Raw genomic sequence first — 17,237 nt, forward strand, 5'->3', positions numbered from 1 at the left:
CTTTCAAGTTTAGTTAAACGAGTCTTTTGAAACCAGACATGGATCAAATTATATGACGAAAATTACGGGCACCTTACTTGAATTCGACATTGCGGACATTTAAAATATGAAATTTTAATTTTAAATAACAAAGTTCTTTTCTGCATTCAAAACTAGACTCTATTTCAACCTTCTCTGCAGCTTTATCCTAAAATTCTTTTCCTCCCTCGTCTTTTAACCCCTTTGATATTTCTGCCATTTCCCTTCATCCACCCTCGGTTTGAAATCTTTTCACTTCCTCGATATTTTTATCCCTTCCCCCTCTTCTGTAACAGGATAATTTTTATATATGGTATAACCTCGTTTTCATATATATCTCCTTTTCATACAATGCTAATTATGTTAATTATTCTTTTGTTCATATAATTACATATTATGTTTTTAACGTGGAAATAAGTGAGTTGCTTCAAGATCTCTAATGAAATGAAATAATAACAAAACAGTGCCTTTACTTCTATAAAATCCTCTCGCAAATTAGATGCGTCAGCATCAAAAACTAACCATCACACTTCTCATGTAAATCCCCTTAATTGTGTATTTTTTCAGCACTTGTTTGTATCTCTTCAACAAAGTTTCTCAAAGACTCTGTCACTCCTTCCCTTTTATTTTTGAACCCTTTCTATTCTGTTTGAATCTTATCTTCAAAGCTTGCACAACAACACAACATTGGCAAATCCACTTTTAACCCAAAATTTCAACAAACAAAAGAATCACCTTACCGCTTAAGAATCACCTTAAAACTGTAGACTCCCCTTTCTACTGCAGATGCACCTTAACATTGTAGATTCACAAAAAAACTCACAAAAGACCCACCTTTATACTGTACACTCACCTTAAAATTTCAGAATCACCTTATAACTACATGCTTACCTTAAAATTGATTTTCCTCTGAGTGCCACAACTTCTTGTGGAGTTTGGCGTTCCAGTTGATCACCGTGGCCTAGTTGCCCGTGGGTATTGTCTCCCCACGCGAATATCCCGCGCTCCATGCTCACGACCACGACGTGGCTTATTCCCAATGAAACCTAAATAAATAATACAAATAAGGAGCGGGTATGCCCAAATATGCTGAGTCACGTTTCGTGCTGCAATACAATTGTTGGAGCTAAGAATAATTAGGCCTACTTGAGTTACATCGAAGTGATTTTGAAAACAGAACTTGTCAAAGAAAAAGTTGAAACAAAGCCCGTTTTTCATAATATGGAAAATTCTCAACCAACCCTGTTTATACCAACCCCCCCCCCGTCTATTCTGGACAAATTAATACTTTGTCAAGTGTCAGGATTTGTTCGGGAGACGAAACTATCAGTTCTTTGTTTCGAAACAAAACAGTGTTGCAGGGTTATTGCACATGCGCAATAATAACAGTATTGGCACAACGGTTCTGCCTGTGACCACACAACTCTTAAACTTCAAGCCAGGGCTTCAAGTGATAATGCGCATGTGCAATGGCTAGTGCATGTCTGAAACTGCGTTAAAAATTAGAATGAGTAAAACACAGGGGTACAAACCTCTGTTATCTGGATCTTGGAAGGCAGACCACAAACTGGGAAAAGTTTTTCGGAAGACACATCAGCATAGAACAACAGTGATCTGAGGAAATCAGATAGAACGAAATTAACCAAAGAAACTGCAGCAGGGAATAATTGTGAAAAATTAAGGAAAATACTTCTGGGTAACTATTTGAGATTCTCTTTTGTATGAAAATCTGAAAAATTTTACACCTCCAGATTTTAAAACTTCTCTTATGGAAACCTACTGTTAAAGCGAATTTAAAAAATCTATAAATTTCTTACCTTCTCGTACCACCAAACAGATCGTAGTCATCTTTACCAGACTTAGCATCAAATTTTTGCAAAAGCTGCAAGTATTGGTAAAAACTGTTAAAAGAGTCGTAAAAACACATTCAAAGAAAGGCATATCAATTCCTGTAATTAAAGATGACCATTTTTGAGTTTTACAACGTTGATAGTTTTGCAACAAGAAAATTTCAATTTTTGCAAGATTCTGTTTCTGTGAATTTTTCCTGTGAATCAAAGCGTCTAAAGATCTCGTTGAAATAAAATATGCTTATCTTGTTTAGTTCAAACAGCAAATTTCAAAATATTCCTTAAATTCTTCTAAGAATCTCTCTTTTTTGTAAACAATCTTTAAAATTTTATGACAACTTTCACAAAGCACATTCAAACAAAAATTGGGGATGTTTAATGTGAAAATGCTTAGGGGTGCCTTCTTACCCCGAAGATATTTGATATTGAATTATTCAATTTTAATTAAATTGATTTTTCCTATTATTTCAGAAAAGTTTGAGGCTTATATAAGTTATTTCGCTAACGAAAATCTTTGGCTGACGAAAATTCAGCCGGGACGCTTTTTGACGTCATCATCGATCTAGTTTCCAGTCCCCTGCAGTTCAGTGATATCAAAGAAAAGTCCCCTACCTCGGGAATGCGGTAGATCGAGAGTTCCTGTGCAGATGGTCGGAGATTCGGTTCTTTGGACAGCAAATCCCTGACCTGTAGCAGATAAAATAACAGTCAAATAACTCGGTATTCTCCCTTCTGATACCGTTTCATAAATTCCGCGTGTCTATTATTTTTCACGATGCAGAGGTGCAACTGCCTCCATGTTTGTTGTTGACAAAACAATGTCATGTATAAACGGAGGAGTGTACCTTTCAAAACACTCCACATTTTTTTAAACAATAGTTTTTTAGGATCTTTCACGGAGATTTCTTGACAACAAAAAGATTATTGCCAAAGGCGTACTAGGTTTTCGTAGAGTGATATGTCCCTCGTTGAAAACGGCCTAAACTTGTGTTTTTTAAACTATATATTCTCAACGTTTAATAACAAGCCTACGTTTAATAATTAACTTTAATTCTGGCGAAATTCAAAGCTAAAACATAATTTTGCAGAAAATTGCAAGAAGTCTTACCAAAACTCGGAATTCCAAACTGTATATTTCTTTAACTGGAGCAAATGAACCCTGATCAGGCAGAATAAAAACAACAGACTAATTAATCGAGAAAGTGTTTATAAGAAAAAGTAAGAGCATCTTGAACCTGGAAAAACATTGGTGAATTTGCAAAGTTGTTAAAGTTGGCAAGATATTAAAGTTTCACTTATTTTAAGCAATGTTAAACAGGTACATTTAAGGAAAATTTAATCTGAATAGAAGCTTTTTGTAAAATGAACATGAAGGCTCGCATTCGATTTTAGAAATCTGATGTTCGATTTTAGAGGCCCGTGCTCGATTTTGGAAGTTAAAAATTCGATTTAGGATGATTAGAGTTCGATTTTAGAAGATCCCTCTTCGATTTTCGATCACTGAAGTTCAAGCATCAAAACGCGTCCTTTTTCACTTCTCTTTTCTTTTTTCGACAAAATCGAGCACTAATCTTCCAAAATCGAACACAAATCTTCTAAAATCGAACACCAACCTTCCAAAATCGAATGATTAGGTTCTTAAATAGAAAACGAATCTCTAAAATAGAACGGTCACTTCTACAGTAAATTATTTATCTGGGTATCTAACCCTAACCCTAACCCTAACCCTAACCCTAACCCTAACCCTAACCCTAACCCTAACCCTAACCTCGAAAAACAGGGGTAAAAAGCTCTAAAATCAAGGAGTTTTCCGCAAAATTGCTTCCAACAAGTTTCGACCGAAACTTTCAAAAGTTTAATAACAAATATTTAATTCTCTGTATAAGACAAACCTTCATTATTTTGTTGACCAACGCCGGTAGATTCGTTCCTTCAAATGTTTTTTGTAGATTTGCCATTTCATAGAGAATACAGCCCAGAGCCCACATGTCGCTTTTCTCGTTGTACGGTTTGCCTTCGCACTAAAAAAATTGTTTATCGTGCTTACCAAAACAAGATACATTACAGGATACTGATTACAGGGGGCTTAGCCCCCCGCCCCTCAATACTTAAAACTAAGCAATTGATTATAGCGCACTTGGCTTTCAGCAGGCTGAGCTCCCTACTTCCCCGAAAGAACTATTATAGCCCCCCCCCACTCTAAAAGCGATTTTACCTTCCATCAAGTTGCCCTAGTAATTGAACTTCATTCAATGATTTGCCTTCTCTGAAAATTTAGTTCTATTGTTTTTGGTTGCTAGTAAATACATAGATGTTGCGATAACAGCTTTTAATATCCCTTTATTTAGATCCGTTGATTTGATATTATAGATACTGTATTTTCATCTTGTTTCTGCTTTTTATTTGTCTGTTTGCATAAGTATACCAGATAAGGGCTGGACAAGGGACAGGAGTGGGGGCTGGAGTGGGGGCAGGAGTGGGGACAGGAGAGGGGACAGGAGTGGGGACAGGAGTGGGGACTGGAGTAGGGACTGGAGTAGGGGCTGGATTGGGGACAGGAGTGGGGGCTGGAGTGGGGGCTGGAGTTGGGGCTGGAGTTGGGGCTGGAGTGGGGTTGGTGCTGGGGTTGAAGTACAGGCTCAAATGGGGACAGAAGTAGGGGCTGGAGTGGGGCCAGGAGTTAGGGCTGGAGTGGGGTTGGAGCTGGGGTTGAAGTAGAGGCTCGGATGGGGGCAGAATTAGGGGCTGGAGTGGGGGTCGGGGTAGAGACAGGTGTGGAGACTGGAGTTTGGGCTGAGGTGGGGAAAGGAGTGGGGGCAGGAGTGTGGGCTGGAGTAGGGGCTGCTTGTCCCTAGGACTTGGCTAAATCACCAGAATGGACATCCAAACCAGGGAAGAAGATAACCGATCTTCGGGGAAAACTTTTGAAAACAAAATAGGCAAGTAACCTTTTTTGCTATTGTTCCAAACATAAAAGAAACATAAGAAAATACCAAATATTTATTTGGAGATCTATATAAAGTAAATTTGCCTTACCATTTCTGGCGAAATATAATACGGTGTGCCCAGAACAGTGTTTGCGTCTTGTCTTGTTGACATAATCTTTGCGATGCCAAAATCTCCTAACTTCACCTTGTTCTCTTTGGTTAGAAATATATTGGCCGTTTTGAGGTCTCTTTGAGAAAACAAAGCAAAAATTGCAGTTACATAAGAAAGATTTTTGGGCAAAAACAATACCAGGCAAAAAGAAAAATGCAAAAATATATATGAGGGCATGTAATTTTCTATTGAACTAAAACTTCGATCATCAATAAATATTTTCTTTTTCGTTAAAAGGTTCTTTCGGCAATAGACAAAATTGCAGAAAAATTCCTTCAAATGGTTGAACAATAAAGTCTTGACCATTTACTATTTATACAGAAAAGGAGTTTTTGCCCCTTAATCTGGAGAAAGAGACAGCACCCCAGCGTGCCCGACCAAAGAGAGGGGAAATTCCTTAAAAGGAAGAGATCAAACCTTCTTTAATTTAAATGGGAGTCAGCCTCGAAACAGAGAGGAGTTAACCCTCAATAAGGTAGAAGGGGTCAGCTCTCTTTAATAGAGAGGGGAACATTAACCCCTTATAAAAAAGATACCAAAATTCAGGATCTTAACTTTTGCTAGATAGAGGTCAACTTTTTTTTAAATTAGAAAGAGGTCAGCCCTAAATAGAGTGGAATCAACCCTCTTTAATATAGAGAGGAGTTAACTTTCTTAAGAAAGAGGAGACGCCCCTTTAATAGAGAGGGGTTCGTGCCCCATGAAATATAAGGGGTAGTGCCCCTTAAAAGAGAAAGGGAGAGGGGAGTGACACATACCTGTGAAGAATGTTATGATCATGAATGTACTTAATTGCTGAAACCATTTCTTGAAACATGAGAAGAATTTCCTTTTCGTCCAATTCTTTTTCCAGTTTTGAAAGGTATTGTCCAAGGGTCCTGAAAAAGATTACCATATCGACTGATAAAAACAATTTTTGGGTACAGTGTGCTCATTTTGGAATTTCACATCCAGATTTGCGTAAATTATGTTAACACTTTTTTCGTATCATATATTATATATAAATATTAGCTACATTATATTTAGGCTTGATACATATTGTAAAATTAGGGTCTTGTTCAAATTGTAGGTATTTTGTAATGATTTTTTGTATTGATGCTATAAAATAATGGCGATAATGTGTATATCGACAATTTGCAGACACATCTGCAATATTCGTTAGCCAACATCATCATACGATATCATGATTGGATAAACACATAGGTAAATAGATAGATCGACAAACATATTGCCTGATGATTGCTGAGTAGCAACTTAGAACCTTCCTTTCCTACACAACAATCCTCTGTCTATATGGCATCAAATACTATACAAGCAAGGAACCAAGTAAAGAGCCTTGTCGCATTCCCCCACATTGTCCCCTTAATATACTCATTCTTCGCACATGCAAACAGGCCAGTAAGATGAAGCCCTGTATGCCGGGGCGAAATATTAGTATTCCTTAAATTTAATTTATTTTAAAAATTTTATCTCGTTACATTGGATTCTCGTCGCAGTATTGCTTGGTTCCTGAATATCTAACAGTAATCCTCTTTAGACAATATGGCCTGTACACAAACCGTCTAGTAAAAAGCATACAAAATGCCTGATGATCGCTTTAAGCGTGAAACTCGGAGTAGCAACATAGAACTGTCCTGTTCTATACACCAAATAGCGTATACGGAATAGAGCATTTTGTGACAGACGGGTTAATTGTGATTTTCATTGAAAAACAGATGTATACGAATAGTGACAGAAGGAAGCTAATTTTTCCTTTCATGATTTTTAGACAAAAGTTCATTTAAGAAAATTTCACATCTCATTCATATCTCCCTATACGGCATCGAATACTAAAAAACCGACCAGTTATCTTCTTCAGTCAATATTTCTTGTACAGAAAAAGTCTAGTTAAAAGCATACAAAATATCCGGTGATCGCATTAAATATGTCAAAACTCGAAGTTCCTTTTTTAAACCGTCCTGCCCTATACATCACTGAACACTTTATGGCAGACCAGTCACTTTCATTCGTACATAACACGAGACATGGATTTGTTAGTTCGATATTAAACAACTATGCCTCACCCTCCATCTGCGTATTCCATTTCGATCCACAAAGTCCCTTCCTCTTCAAAGCTGTCATAATAACTAATTATATTCGGATGACTGAGCATGCTCAAAACTTTGACCTGCAGAGCAAAAATAAAAATAATTTAAGAATTATAATAAGTAGAAACAATAGACGGAAAAGCATTAAGTATGCTGTAAAATGATTGCTTTTTCAAAGCAAGGATGAAAAATGGAATCAAAAATGAAAACAGACAAAAATAAAATAAAATAAATATTTCGTGTTGGGTTTTCATAATTGAATGAAAATTTAAAAACATTTACGGGATAAAAAAAGTGATTATGAGAAAGAGGAAGCTCAAACCTAAGACCTAATGGACGTTAACTACAAAAACGCTTCTGGATGTGAATCCGGGCAATGAATGTTGAGAGAATTGTCCGAACCTTGGCCTGGTAGCCAACTTCCATTTATAGGCCAGCATCATTCCCCTAACCAAATCTCTAACATAACTTAAATTAGACCTTTTATTTCGAGAAGTCGAAAGAACGAGGAGCTTGCCAAAAGTAGCACGTTACTCAATGTGAGATTATGAAAGGTCATTAAAAAATGAAAACGAGGTTAACGTTTCTGGATGTGAATCCCGGCAACAAGTGGGAATTGTCTAGTTTCCATACTGCTCGACCTGATAGTCATAAATTAGTATGATTCATAGTCATAAATTAGCATTAATAATTATTTCAAGTAAAGAGTTAGGTTTAGGGTTAGGGTTAGGTTTTGGGGTAAACTAATTACGTCATCAGGTCGAGCAGTATGGAAACTAGACAACTCCCAACAAGTGTTGTCTGAACCTAGGCCCAGTAGCCAACATCATTTAAAGTCCAAGGTTACCTCATTTTTCGCCATTTGTCGTTCCGTTGCGTTTAGATCATGGATGTTTATCTCTTTGAGGATGACAAGAGAATCGTCATCTTTTTTGCGATAAAGCACTGCGGCTCCATATGAACCTGCAAAAAAGACTCTTTATCAAGAAGTTCCGGGACGATATGAAACAAAAAGGGCCTATATAAAAAGTTAATATAGAGACATTCCTGAGGCTTTCTCGAAAACTCAGGAAATACGAAAAGAAATTCAATTGCGTCCAAGCATTGATTTACATATGAAATTTGTGTCCCAGACGCTGTCAAGTGACTGCTTTATTACTGAGCTAATTGACCACTGTTGTTTAATAAAAAGTCATTACAGTATGAGTCAAGATCTTTGGTTCTAGTCTAGACGTCTAGGTCAAAGGTCCAAGGTCAAAGATATCAGGTCAAAGGTCTTAGGTCAAAATTAGCAAGTCTAAGGGTGACTATCTGGGTGAGTCTACAAGTATTTTTATTTGTTTAGGATCTAAGGCTTAAGTCAAAAAGTCTTTTTCATGGTCTTAGGTCAAAGATCTTAGGTCAAACGTGTCAGATCTACGGCAGAGTGTCTAAGGTCTAGGGCCAAGGGTTCAGGTTGTAAGTCCAGGATCTGACGCCTAGGTTTCGGTCTTGGTCTGGTTATGAGTATAGGTCTAGTCAAAGTCACAATCTTGGATTAAGGCCTAAAGATTATGTCACGTATCTAGTCACAGATCAAAAGTTTCATGATGTGTTTTTGTGTAAATCTAACGTCAAAAGTGCTACAAATCGGGGTCTAAGAGAGTCTAAAGTCCAGATCTATGATTTTATTCCAGATCCGAATCTAAGACTTAATATCCATTGATCTGTGTCTAGATCTTTGCCGGGCGTCAAAGTTCTAAGACCACCTTCAGTCTGATTGTAGACATTGGTCCGGATCCAGGTCTGGTCCTGATTATGTCAAAACTGGCTTACCCTTTCCAACAGTCCGGATCTTCTCAAAATTGCTTATAGATTGGTTCGCCTTTCCGGACCAGCTTCTTAATAAACCAGCTTTGAAATACACATCTGATATTGACCTGTGCAAAAAAAGAAGAATTTGCTGTCAGAAAAAACAACAGAATAAGTTGAGGATATAAAGCTGAAATAAATATGTTTGTATTAATTCAATAACAGAACTTAGATAACAGTCTCCCAAAATTCAGAATATTAAATCGGTGTCCAAAATTTCGAGCCGTTAATAAACAAATCTACCCTATTTTACACATTTAGAGGTATTTCATGAATTTCTTTTATTTTATGACATCCAAATTATAAAACTAGGAATATATTTAAAGATATATTTTATGGTTCTCTTCTAGTTCATGTTCGCGAAATTACACAATTCTAAAATTAGTTTTTATGGTTTTATCGCCATGCCACTGAATTGCCTTTTAAACGGTAAAAAATCCGGCGGGCGAGCTGAAATGGGCCTAGTGTTGTTAGAATGATAAAAATCAAAGCAGGGAACCGTTACAAGACTTAGATTTGAAAATCAGTGATGGAAAGTCACAAGGATTCACTGGCATCTTTTACGTCTGATTAGGTAATGAAAGACGAGACAAAATCGGGTTGGACTCACCCATCTTTTGAGTCTCCACCATTAAGATCTTTGCTGGAATGAACCGGAACCTGGAAACCAAAATGATAATAATAATCATAACTTTTTCGCGTTCACAAGTAGTACAAGATCTTTTAAGAACTAAACACAAGTTTTATTTCAGATTAGTCATCATCCCATATTTTCATATTTTTAAATCTAAAGGAGATTGCCCTTAAGAATCACTTATAAAAATTATCAAATTTCGTTGTATTTCATGATCTTCTTTAGGCCATTTGATCAAAATTTAAGAATTCTAAAAATAGATTTTATGACGTCATCACTGATTAACCGATGACGTCATTACGAATCACCAATTCAACTCAATATGTTTCAACTAGGGATTAGAATGAGACACAAGAGTCGATGAGAAGTTTTGACTCTGAGGACAATAACAAACGCAAACCTTGATAAACTCTTCTAGATGTCTCAGAACTTGTAGGCCTTCGTTATTTGCAGACAGGGGACAAGCGAGGAAATCCAGTCTTGACATCGAGTCAGCTCTGTCCATTAAAACTTCGACTAAACCTTTGAAGAAATCCATGATTTCATTTTGCTCTGCGGGAGAACCGCGGGCAGAGAGAACCTAAACAAATACGAAAGTTTTAGTTGTTTCTGAGAATTGATTTTAGAATACAAACGTAGCAAGTTTTAATTTAAAAAGGTCTTTAGGGATAGGAAAAGGGATACCTTGAGAAAGATTAATGCCAAAAGAGATAAATTTTGAAGGAATTCTTCATTCTGTATGAAAAAACCGCGGGTATGGAAAAAACCTTGAGCATAATGACATTTAATGTTGCATTGTTCAGTTACTCCTGGTATCCAATCAGTTTTATGCGCAGTGAATCATCGCTGTGTGTGCTCCTGGACTACACACAGGGAGATAGGTCGGTCGAGGAAAGACCCGTTGTTTGTCATACGCTAGAGAGCATAAACAGATAAATGCAGATAATGCACCAGGGAGAGAGAGTAAACAGTTATTTCCCTTCCTGGAAGAGGGGGAGGATCAAAATTTTTCGGAGTATAGAAGGACCATTACATGACATGCCAGTATCCGGTAAGTCTCCGCGCATGTCTAACCAGTCAGCCCCCCGTCGGAAAATAATTGGCACCTCCCCGATTATAAAAAAATTCTTGAAAATCTGGTACCTGGTCGTGACATATCACCAGCTTTCCAGGGGATCCATGGCCTACAAATGCAATGTATCGGACTTTCCTTCCGTCCAATTCCCGTTCCGCTGATTGTAGTATAGATTCCAGGGTGTCATCGTTCTTATACTGAAAGGCGATTATACCTGCAAAGATAAAATGCAGAACTATTATGGAATTTGACCCAGCATAGCTTAAATGACGTCACACTACACACTTCAAGGCAGTTACGATCATATTAACACATGCAATATAAACATCGTGACATAGGTCCTTTTCTATAATAACAGATTCATGTCAAATATTTATGAAGCAGACTTTTACAAACCTGGCCTTAGGGCCTTTTCCAATTGAGAAAATTGCCTAACTTTCCATGAAACCATCACAAATCCATGAAGATGTTTTTTGGCCTTGTCTTCGCTAAAAGACAGACCTTTCTGTAGAGATGTTCGTGGCGCTGCGTGACTACTTGCTGATAGTATGTCATCGCAACTATTATTCCTCGAGCCATTCCGGGTAATAGAATCATCCCGCAGGAGCGTTTCCTTGGAATTGTTCCGTGAAATAGTGTCTCCGTGTTCGGCGCTTCTTTTCGAGATGAAATCGCCATTGCTATAGGTCTTCGATTTTTCATGATGGCTACCGTTGTTGCTGTTGTTGCTAATATGATTGTTGTTATTGTTGTTGTTGGTGGTTGATTTCGTTATTATGTCAGATATTAAACAAGCTCGTGGCGTGTCAGCCATTTATCGTAAAAGCTATATCCAATCTGTGATAATATGGACCTGTATCGAGTCAGTGCTAAACATCAGCTGATATTCATATGTATTATTCTTGGTCGTGTATTGCTAATTCCCGTGGAAAATTCAATACTATCTCAAATATCGTGCAATTCTATCTCAAAATGATATCATGGCAAGCGTACTACTTCTCCATAACATCAAATGATATCGAATGGTATCGTGCCAATCGAAGTATTCAGCATTTCCCAGAAATTTCGAATGAAATTTTCACTACTTGCAGTCAATATTATGCAGCTTGCAGCTCAAAATTATATGTCGAGGCGTGTGTTACTTCATGATGATATCAGGTGGTATCAAATTGTTTTTCTGCTCAGTCAAATATTTAATGCATAATATTCAATATATATTACACATTCATGTGCACAATACAAGGCAATACAGTCTAACTGATTCGTGTTATTCTCTGCAAAATATTATTTTTCGGAGTAAGGAAACTGCTGCAACTGATCAACAGAAAGTTGTTAAGTTTCCAGGAACTGATATTAACCAGTATTAGGCAATATCATATCAGTACCAGCTGATATTATACAATATCTCCCAAACTCTGGCAGCAGCTGATATTCAAATGTGCAATAGAAGGTAATACGATATCAGAACCAAGTGATATTATACAATATCATCGAAAATTTAGCAACAACTGATTCTCTACAGCTAAGTGTTGATACCAGTTGGTTTTCTACGATATCGTTCATATATTTGAATCTACTGATACTTGAAAATGTCGTCCAATATCTAACATCCACGATAGTAATACTACAAATTATACTTCAAAGAAGTCTAGCTGGATCTGGTGAAGATAACTCGACAATACCATATAATATCAGGCTTTATTGAGTATCAGGTTTTTGGCAAATATTTACACCACACTCAATAATATTTCCAATAATATCCTTTTTCTTTTTTATCTAATATTGCGATTGAATGGTTCGATATGTCAACCAATATTGGAAAATATTTTCTGCGGAAGATGGAAACTTTATCGGCAAACGTTATCGGCAAATCTTGAAAAACATTTTCTCTTACATAAGTATTGTTCCAACGCCAGTGACGGAGATATATGTCTCAAAAATCCTCTTTGATCCTTTCATGAAGAAACCACATGCTTTCAATGATGGAAGAGATGCTGTTCGTAAAAAACCGGTTTGGTCCGGTTTAAATTACAAGATGCAACCGAACAGCCGGTATATATCCGCTTTGCATTAGAAAACCAAAATATGATGTCCGGAACAGTGGCTCCTATTAGCGTTCACCAAGTCCAATAGGGTTGTTTAATGAGTCCAGAATGATAAGCCACGAACCGGCTTTTCGCAGAAAATAAAACCAAACCAATGTACTAGTTTCTTGGGTCAGTTCTTTATTGAACGTCTAGGATGTTCAAAAAATCCCGCAAATGAAGTCCGAAATGATTGATAAGTAAATGAACACCCAGTTGTTTCATGAAGGCCGGACTTTAAACCGGACAACTTGAAAAGTAGATCTCTGGCAGCAACAACGTTAAGAGTGGTGTGTTGGTAATTAGCGTCGCGTTGAAATCTCGACAAGAAACACAGTAAACTTTCCTTGCAGCAGGCAGCCTTTCTTTTCGTTGTAAAACGGACGATCTTTGTGTTTATAGCACCTGGAATGTGTTTTTCACCTGCCTTCCGGATTCGGCTGCTCTTTGTAACGGCCTATTAGCTTGCCTCTGTTAATAAAAAAGACGATTATAAAAACAATAGGAAACAGGTCATATTAGGCTCGTTCGTGTGTTTAAAGATATACCGCGCTCTGATTGGTCAACTACAGCTGTCAATCAAGCTGCAGCCAATCAAAGGAAGATTTAAATTAGAGATGGTTCAGTTGCACATATCTGGTATTTGTCACCTGCCAGAAAGCGAAACCTAAACATTGCCAAAAGCAAAGTCTACAAAAATTGGACACTGCACAATAAACAACACAAAGATCTAAAGTACAACTCTCACACATGCCTTTTCAATATTTGCTTTTTAAAATATGATATCATATTTCAGAGTCTCATACAAATTCTTAAAAACAGTGCAATCCCATTTGTGATAACTCGAACTTTCACAAAGTCAGACTGATTTTCAAGTTCCAATGGATTTCCCTACATTGTTCAAGTCAAAAGTCGTGGCATGGATGACTCGGACTTTCACAAAGTCAGACTGATTTTCAAGTTCCAATGGATTTCCCTACATTGTTCAAGTCAATAGTCGTAGCATGGATGACTCAGACTTTCACAAAGTCAGACTGATTTTCAAGTTCCAATGGATTTCCCTACATTGTTCAAGTCAATAGTCGTAGAATGGATGACTCGGACTTTCACTAAGTCGGACTGATTTTCAATTCCCATTAGATTTTCCTACAGTATTCAAGCCAAAAGTCGTAGCATGGATGACTCGGACTTTTACTAAGTCGGGTCAATTTTCAAGTCCAAATGGATTTTCCTCTTTATCCGAGTCAAAAGTTGTACCCCGGATAACCCGGACTTTCACTAAGCCGGACTTTCATTTCAGCTCTCATTGAATTTTTTATCCTGCTTCTAATCGAAAGCTTTACCCCAGATAAACCGGACATTCAATAATTCCTACTGATTCTCAATTCCCATTAGACTTTCCTCAGACTAATCAACTCAAAAGTCGTACATGTTGAACCAAGCAGATCACGATGGTCCATGAATGCTTTGAGCAGGGAAAAATAACAAACATTTAGAAAGCAAAAGAGGATACCCTAAACAGCCAGTAAGTTGGCAACAATTTGAAGGAAGGATAACAATTAAATTTCTGCCCCTAAAATTTGAAAAATAAGGAACCGAAAAAAACAGTTGGAGTAACTGATGCATGAATATAAAAGGAAAAGGAAAAGAGAAGAAATAAGAAGAAGAACAAAACGAAGAAGAAGCATAGGTAGAAGAAGAAAATGAGGTAAAGATGTAGAGGGGGATTTAGAAGAAGAAAAGGAAGAAGGAGAAGAAGGAGGAGATGAAGAAGAGAATGAAGGCAAAAGAGAAGAGGAAGGAGAAAATAGAGAAGAAAGGGAAGAAAAGAAGATGATAAAAAGAAGAAGGAGAAGATGAAGAAGAAGCAAGAGACGAAGAAGAAAAAGGAGGTAAAAATGTAAAAGGGGATGAAGAAGAAGAAAAGGACGAAGGAGGAGAAGGAGGAGATGAAGAAGAGAATGAAGGCAAAGGAGAAGAGGAAGGAGAAAATAGAGAAGAAAGGGAAGAAAAGAGAAAGAAGAGAAGAAGAGAAGTGGGAAGACGAGGAAGTAATAAAATAAAAAGATGTGCGAAGAAAGCAGGGAACGTTAAAAGAATGGCAAATTTGGAAACAAACACGGCGAAAAATTAAAAGAGAAAAGATTCGTGGGAATAGGTGAAATTAGACATATGCGTGGAAATTAAAAAACGTTGTTGTTCAATGCCAAACAAACTGTGTCTGTTATCTTTCCTTTAGAATATTAAGCTGGATAGAAATCGTGCTAAGTAGGCATGTGTAGTTTTATAAATAGGCGGGATTAAATAAGGATTTTAATTAGAAATGAGCAGTTTTGTAGATTAAGTGTGGATAAGGATGAACTATACTTGCAGGTGATCGGAAAGACTGTTAGTGTGAAATAAAAAGTGTTCTTTTTACTATTTAATTTGCTCTGTAACAACGGAAGTTGAAGAAAATTTGTCGCTGAGTACTGAATTCTGGCAAGTTCTCAGCGGAACGACGGAATTCGACACATTTGCAGGCAGTGATATTTTTGAAAAACTATACACGGAATACGGATTTTTAATAAAGTTTCAAGGAATTGCGGAATTCTTCATTTATTGTTTTGTAAAAAGGGTTTGGTCTAAAAATCACCATGACGTAGGATCAACATTGTAGATTTATGTCTTTACTTTTCTTTGTTTCAGTTTCGAGCAAAGTCAGTGTCTGTAGTGCTGACAAAGCTAACCCTGTTTGAATACTTAATTTTATTAGAAATGCAAGCACGTGACTGTTGAGGTTGACCAATCAGTGTTGCACTGATTGGCTGGTGCAGTCAGCAGTCATGTGCTTGCGTTTCTGATTGGCTTATTTCGATCCACAACTGGGTATTAATAAATTCCTAGCGTAGAGTTTTCGATCTATGTTTTGACGTTTTAACCTCAAAGAGTGTCAGACAAAGAGCTTAAGTTTTTGTAGCACTGTTTGGTCAACCTCAACAGTCATGTGCTCGCTTTTTTGATTGGCTTCTTGCAATCCACAACTGGGTATATTTATTTCCTAGCATAGAGTTTTCGATCTATGTTCTGACGTTTTAAACTCCGAAGAGGGGCAGACAAAATGCTTTAGTTTTTTGTGGCACTGATTGGTCAACCTCAACAGTCATGTGCTTACATTTCTGATTGGCTTATTTCGATCCACAGCTGGGTATATATATTTCTTACTTTCATTACTAAAAAAGTTATTTTTTTGTTCTCATTACACTTTAGTCAAGTTAGAACCAAATCAAGTTGAATAAATTTGGCAATGAATTAACCTGCCTCAAATAATAAAACATGTATGTAATTTAATCTTCTGCTGCAAACATAATGACCATTTGCTATTCAATATTTCAGTTCAGGATTCAAGTCCTTCATTACAACTTCTCATCTAAAGGCAATGTTTTGCGCCATTTAATGGCTTACTGAAAAAGAGAATAACATTTTTATATTTCAGTGATTTTGCATTTGGTTACAAAGGAGGTTCTTTTACTTGCTATTCATCAATTTTAATAATTTGTCACGCTTCTCTATTTTCAGGACCCTTGAAATTAAAAAAATAATAGCTAATGAACAGCGTGACACACTGCCTTCAATGGCCTTCCACACACAGTGCAAGATCCATTTTTACTTCACATGTTTAAGAAGAGAAGCCCTTTAAAGTTTGATAATCAAGTACAAAAACAACCTGGGTTTGAATGTATATTTACCCAGCTGTGGATCAAAACAGGTTTATCAGAAAGGTGAGCTTACAATAGAAGAGTTTTGATCAATTTTCTTAAGTTTTATACTTAGAAGAGTTTCAGACAAAAGGTTTTAAGCATGTCCCAAAATAATTGCCTCTTTCAAAGGAATATTCTTGTTTAGAAAAAGTTTTTAATTTAAAACATCATTCTTTGAATTATGATTTCCCATAATATATCAAGAATTGCACTTTTAAGAGCAAAATCTCAAACTTGGCAGACTTTTTGTCCTCAAAAATTCAATTTAAATTACCTAACACAATCCAACTTACAAATTATGGTACAAATTTATGGTTCAGCTAAGGGCATATTCAAAAAACAGTAGTAAGCTTTTGTAAAAAGACTTATGTAAAGCATGTGAACCAATCTATTTAGCAGACCAAGGTAGCAGTATCAAGCTGCACTTGATTCATGAGTTTCCAAAGGTCTACCAAGATGAGTCTTCTAAAAAGTTATTCAGGAAATAAAATATTTAAGTCTGCTGCTGTGTAGTCTGTAAACAGGAAGCTATCTTTGCAATCTAAAAGAGGGCTGGTTTTAAGACCTTTTCCTTGATGTATAGCACCCAGCTCCTACAGTACCCATTCAAGTGATATTTGTCTCTGGACATGCATCTCAATGCAATGAATAAAATTTTTGTGTATGGCACTTTAAGACAGATTTTCACAGAAAGCCCTTTTGAGGAGCTGTCAAAATTGGGCTTTTATGAAATATCTTACTTCATCAATAAATAAGACCTTTTATTCATAGTAGAGAAAAAATTTAGGAATGAAGTTTT

General features: G+C 36.8%; 1 protein-coding gene across 4 annotated transcripts in view; it reads right to left on the reverse strand.

The window, feature by feature from the left end:
• LOC135690390 (uncharacterized) overlaps nt 1–17,237 on the reverse strand; it is a 43,025-nt gene that overhangs the window by 23,485 nt on the left and 2,303 nt on the right. For all 4 annotated transcript variants that reach the window (XM_089111288.1, XM_065207939.2, XM_065207938.2 and 1 more), the window contains exons 2-16: nt 11,011–13,169; nt 10,683–10,828; nt 9,940–10,119; nt 9,516–9,565; nt 8,870–8,973; nt 7,902–8,017; nt 7,031–7,134; nt 5,726–5,845; nt 4,905–5,043; nt 3,761–3,889; nt 2,977–3,027; nt 2,481–2,555; nt 1,836–1,900; nt 1,551–1,632; nt 910–1,064 (exon numbers count right to left, since the gene is read on the reverse strand). In XM_089111288.1, coding sequence (XP_088967414.1) covers nt 910–1,064; nt 1,551–1,632; nt 1,836–1,900; nt 2,481–2,555; nt 2,977–3,027; nt 3,761–3,889; nt 4,905–5,043; nt 5,726–5,845; nt 7,031–7,134; nt 7,902–8,017; nt 8,870–8,973; nt 9,516–9,565; nt 9,940–10,119; nt 10,683–10,828; nt 11,011–11,428 — 1,934 coding nt within the window. In that variant the 5' untranslated portion in view covers nt 11,429–13,169. The remainder of the gene's footprint in view (nt 1–909; nt 1,065–1,550; nt 1,633–1,835; nt 1,901–2,480; nt 2,556–2,976; nt 3,028–3,760; nt 3,890–4,904; nt 5,044–5,725; nt 5,846–7,030; nt 7,135–7,901; nt 8,018–8,869; nt 8,974–9,515; nt 9,566–9,939; nt 10,120–10,682; nt 10,829–11,010; nt 13,170–17,237) is intronic.

Source organism: Rhopilema esculentum, chromosome 1, assembly GCF_057945365.1.
Source record: "Rhopilema esculentum isolate cy_ngs chromosome 1, ASM5794536v1, whole genome shotgun sequence".
Lineage (NCBI taxonomy): Eukaryota > Metazoa > Cnidaria > Scyphozoa > Rhizostomeae > Rhizostomatidae > Rhopilema > Rhopilema esculentum.